The 5,490-nt window shown below is 43.8% G+C and overlaps 1 protein-coding gene across 13 annotated transcripts in view; it reads left to right on the top strand.

The window, feature by feature from the left end:
* fbrsl1 (fibrosin-like 1) overlaps positions 1 to 5,490 on the top strand; it is a 294,241-nt gene that overhangs the window by 253,300 nt on the left and 35,451 nt on the right. For all 13 annotated transcript variants that reach the window (XM_034870770.1, XM_034870778.1, XM_034870772.1 and 10 more), the window contains one exon: positions 4,674 to 4,722. In XM_034870770.1, the coding sequence (XP_034726661.1) occupies positions 4,674 to 4,722 (49 nt within the window). The remainder of the gene's footprint in view (positions 1 to 4,673; positions 4,723 to 5,490) is intronic.

Raw genomic sequence — 5,490 nt, 5'->3', positions numbered from 1 at the left:
CCCCCCCCCCCCCCTGCTTCATTGCTGTGACAGCGAATGCTTTTTGCCTCGCAGTAAATGTCTCACTTATTGCTAGCGAGGGTTTCTGCCTCTCTGCTCTCCCTCTGCGGCTCTGCTATTATTTGGAGGTTTATGCAGCCAATAAGTCATCGGTGTTCAGGGAAGTTGGGGACTTTTTAAAACAAACAGCAGTGTAATTTGTAATTTGGCATTCTCTAAATCTGGGAATTATGGTTCTGCATTTGGCTCTTCAGGGAGTTAGCACTCTGATGGTGGGTTTACTGGCCCAGCTCCCTCCCTGGCCTCCTTCTTTTTCTTTCTCCCCCTCATTCCTTTTACGCCTGCCGAGGAAACGGAAGGATTTCACAGCTGCTGAGAGCTGGGCCCCGGCTGGGCCCTGTGACCTCCTTCTTGCTTTTTCCCCCCTCCCTTAGTCTCACTCCCTTTTTTCTGCCTCTCTCCAGCAGTCTCTTTCCTCAGGGAGCTCTTGTGTGGCTCAGAGGAAGCTGAATCATAAAGCATGGCTAATGAATAGAATAGGGAAGGAAAGCTGAGGCCTGCTGACGGCCCTCCAGAGAGGAGGCCAGGCCCCTGAAGCCCCAGGCTCAGATAGCAGACGGCCCCCTCAAAGGTCAGGCTTCCTGCGGCCCGCTCCAAGTGCTTTTGGCTCGCAGGCAATGTGGCTTGAATTTCCCCCATTCTTTTTTCAAATGGTTAAATTTCCCTGTTTCCTTTAGAAAAACCTGGCCTTTGCCTTTGTTCCTCTTTTTTTTCCTCGTCTGTCTTTCTTTCTCTCTATATATTTCCCCTCTGTCTCATCTTTCCCTGTCTATTTTTAATGGCATCCAGGGTTGCCTCAACAAAGAGAGTGTGAAGAATTTGTTATACATGACCTCTGCACACCCCGACCGCAGGCTGCTCAGACTGCCAGCAGCACAGCCCTGTGAAAAAATGTCAACTCGACCAGCGAAACCAAGAAAGTTCTACAAAAACAACAGCTAGCCAAATCAGGGCTCTGCTTTGACATGCCTTTTTAAGAAGTGCTTTTGTAAGCGGACCTTGTAATTGTGGATTATACGACTGACTCATGCAGAGTTGGCAGGTGCAAAGCACGGCATTAAAACCTAAATATTGGTTGTTGATGTTATTTGGAATATGTTTGGGATATAAAACGGCTCACCGCGCATTCAAAATAGCCACAAAAGGAACAAGGAGAACTAGTCTGGCACATACTAAACAAAGCATTTTGTGTTCTGTTTCTCAGGAACGTTGTGTCTGCTTTGCTCTCTGGATAACCACTCTGGTCATAACAATTGTTTAAAATGTTGTAGTGAGTTATTACATGACCTACCCTGTCTTTATTTTTTTTTGCTTTTGTGACCCCGTGCCACACTAAGCATGTCCCTGAGCCAGCTCCCGTGTCCATTTGACAAGCTTCGTTTCATTCTGAGCCCATATTTTTCTCCCAGGGCCTCCGGGGCCATGATTCAAGGCTGAGGTTGTGCTGCTGCAGTGCTGAGGCTTGGTACTGGAGCGTTTAATGTCATCCAATGCTAACAAAGAGCCTGTGTTGTAGCCTGGCCCCCCGGTTCTGGGAGACTGAAAGAGGGCAATGCACTCCGCCTTTCCTCTATAGTCTGTCGCCTCCTCTACTGTAAGAGGAAACAGGAAACATCTCCTTTATACTGTATAAGTGTTTGCCCTCCATCAAATGTTCCACTTATCAAGACTAAACTAAAGAGGTGTTATTGACCTCTTCTGACATTTTCATCAGGCTGTTGAACTACTTCAAACACACTGGTTGACCAGTCTTTTAATAAATACCGTAGTTTATTAACTAAGGGTGCTGCGATCAGGATTTTTGGGGCAGATCACCGATTGGTGGAAGCAGTATTGGCTGATACCGGTCACCGGGTCTATTTGAAGCCTTCTATTTATCTTGTCTTATATTTAACATATGTTCATTTTAATAGTCTTAACAACAATGTATATGTTTTAAAATGAACAGAACATAATGCATTGTGAATTGTCAGCTGTGTTCTGTTTTTGACAGGAACCGTTAAACATTCTACTTCCTGTTAGAAACACATCCTTAAACAGCTTGGAGTTTAATAAATAAGCCCGATTTCGAAATAAAATACAAAACAAACTATCATTGTTAATTTACACAAACGTAAATTGAACTTAAACGTAAAGTGCAGAGCAAAGAAAACAAAATCACAGAAGTTGGTTAAAGATAAAACGTCCTGAGGTGGAAAGTATTTTAGGCTCGTCCTGCGGTAATGAACTGAAAACAGAAGCCATGACATTCAGTCACACATATGTAGAGAATATATCAGTACCTCTTTAGCTTTTTGTCCTAGCTCAAACTCTATCAAAATCACTGCAGACATTGATGAGTGTGATCATGTGATCGGCCGATCTGATCGGCCTTCATGGAAACCACCAATCCAACTATTCAACCCTCATGTTGTCCTCGGGTCAAATTGACCTGTTTTCCTACATCAGTGTTCTTTTTAACTACCCAATTGTAAGTACTCAAAATAACATGATGGATTCCACACAATGCTCTTTGGCAAGTAGACATCTCTACCTGGTTATCTTATTCAATTTCATAGCATTTGAAAAAAGTGTTTTTGAATAGTATTGTGTAAAAGTTGACATATTCCAGTCTGTGATTATCATCAACATCCATTCCTTTAGTTTTAGTCTAAATTATTCAAAAATTTTGCTTTTCTAACTCAAACATTAGGTACCATTTCCTATAAATGAGGTTTATTTACCATAAATTCCAACAATAACAAGAAAAATAATAGGATTTTCAATTTTGACGGAAGACAACACCAGGGTTAAAGCCTTTATCGGCCGATAACGATCGGTGACAGATCAATCGGAGCACCCTTACTCATAACTAACATGGTGCCATCTGAAGCTAAAGGCCATTGCTAAAATGCCACTGTTAATGAATCTAATGCTATCAAGCATAATGTTGGCAGGATTCACATTTCAAATCTCAGCGTCTTAGAGAACAATTACACTATAGGAGCAGAAGCTTTAAGCAACTGACTTCTTAATGTCATGTATCACCATTAATTATTTCCCTAGCAGTGTAGTCGCTGTGGAATTGGACTTTTGGGCCAATATCTCTCCATAATTATCAACACATCACGTTGGGGATTCTTTTCATGTTGTTAGTAGGCACAAAGCGTCTGCTTTGTTGTCTTCCGTTATGGCTTGGACCTGTATTTCATGTGGCTGCTGTGTGAATAAAGCAAATCGCAGCTTTCCCTGGGCACTGTTGTGGTTAGCGCTGAGATGAGACATCAAGCACAGACAGACAAACACTTTGGAGAACAGTAACACAGTGGCAGCGAAGGAGAAATTGGGAGGTCTTGGAAAGAAGAGGACGTCCTCAAAACACTTGTGAAGAACTAACACGGATGCCAAGGACAGCCATCTGTGTTTACAAAACGATTTGCTTTCTCTTTTTGTCTCCGTCGCTCTTGCACTCACTCTGATTCACTGTTCATTCTTTACATATGCTCCCTTTGTGCCGCATAAAATACAAGCATGGCAGTTAAGGACACTCGGGCCCTTTGGGTGGAACATATGCTCTTCTCTTGCAGTTTTTTTACAAGTGTGCAGAAACCAGATGAGAGGATCTAAAGCAGAGGGAAATCTTGTCTTTAAACAAAACCCCTATATAGGCAGATGTTACAGGCTGAGCAGGATTTTCATTGTTAATATTAGCATCGGAGCACACCAATTTTATGCTATGGTATTTTACACAATACGAGCTTTTGTGTGGATTTACAGCTTTTTTCGGTCATATTATTTAAACATTCCCCATCTGGCTAGTGAACATGTGTGAAAATGTATGGTGTGTTTTGATTTAGGTGGTGCTCGCCAGAATCTACATATCCATCTAAAGCCAAGGGGAAAATACCTTGCCATGTTTAGTCTAGAAGTCTCCACTATCAGTTTATGGTGAGGTGCCTTTCTCTTCCGAGTGACTCAGCCTCCGTTTGACTCCAGACCGCCAGGTTTCCATTCCTCACTGTCAGCCGCATCAGCCCAATCAGTTACAAGTGTTTCGGACCCAATAAATGCTCCTGTTGTTGACAGATCATCTGTTTACCTCCAGTATAGGCTGATATTGGCTTTGATATTGAATCTGTGAATAAGGATATTGCTTTTAGAGTAGATACGCATTCTATTCATGAGATGTGTTTTTCCATTCAAGGATATTGCAGGACAAAAATGTGATTTCTGAGCGCCAGCGTGTATGCAGAAGCCTTTGTGCTCTAACGCTGCATGGCCACCTTACTGACTTCCTCTGTCTTTGACAGCACTTCTTTAGAGGGTTTTCAGGTGGCACAACAGTGCCATCTAATGTTACCTCAACAGGAAAAAGCCAGACAGAGACCTTCGGGTGCAGAGGGAGCGCTTCCCGTTGGCTGATTGGAGTATTTTGATTGACTGTAATGCTTTGTGTGGCAGCTGGACGTTTCCTCCAGTCACTAGTGGCCACATTTGTGGGTGAATACGCCTTTTACTGGGCAGACAAAAATGTGTGACAGTGCTTGCATTAGTTTTGATGAATAATATTTATAATAGCCCCGATTCAGCTCATCAGACAAATCCACTAAATGTCTGCCTTCTTGTTTTTCCAGGTGTCTGATGTAGGATCGGAGAAGCTCTTTTCCCCCACCACACCCAAAGGTAAGAGCCCGCTCTGTTTTCTCCATTCCCTCTTCAGCCTTTCCTCCTCTGCCACATTCATACTAATGACAACAACTGGGCTTTGCGAATGAGTCCAAATCTCCTCGGCTCTAATCCTGCAGCTCCCATTCAGATTTAAATGTCAGCAGACATAAACAAGGTCTGGTGACTACATATGCATACATTTTTGCCTGAGCACAGAGTGGCGTTTGCTGGACGACCCCGCCAAAGGCTTAGCCCTCCTACATATTGGTTCATTAGAGGGGATTTAGAGCCTCCATGCCACATGTTCCCACAAATGGGAACTTCCCTGAGGCAATACAAGCTCTCTGACAGCAGGCCTGGACCACAATGGATGCCAAAGGACGGAGAGAAAGAGCTTTGTCAGCCCTCCAGACAACACAAGCCCTGTGCCTGTGTGTTAACATATGCACATATGTGGATTTTAAGGCTTTTGTATGTTCAGCCATGATCTTGCGTGATTTTGTTTGTCCAAGTGCATGTTTGACCTACATACATGGGGTTGTCTGCATCTGTAAATTCACTAAATGCAATGATGTCTGCCAGGGAGAGCAGGGGAGAGAGAAAGGTGTCAAAGTGTAGATGGAGGGAGGCGGGGAAGGGAGGAGAGGTGCAATCAGCCTACTAGTGACAGATAGCAGCATGCAGACCACGTCCCCCCAGGGCAGGAACCAGGAAGCAGGGCCATTAACGCAAGCAGAGCGAGAAGGAGGTGGGAATGCAGAACAGTGGAAACTCTGGCCATAT

The sequence above is a fragment of the Etheostoma cragini genome, chromosome 5 (genome assembly GCF_013103735.1).
Source record: "Etheostoma cragini isolate CJK2018 chromosome 5, CSU_Ecrag_1.0, whole genome shotgun sequence".
Classification (NCBI taxonomy): domain Eukaryota; kingdom Metazoa; phylum Chordata; class Actinopteri; order Perciformes; family Percidae; genus Etheostoma; species Etheostoma cragini.
This window is presented reverse-complemented; position numbering and strand designations above follow the sequence as displayed.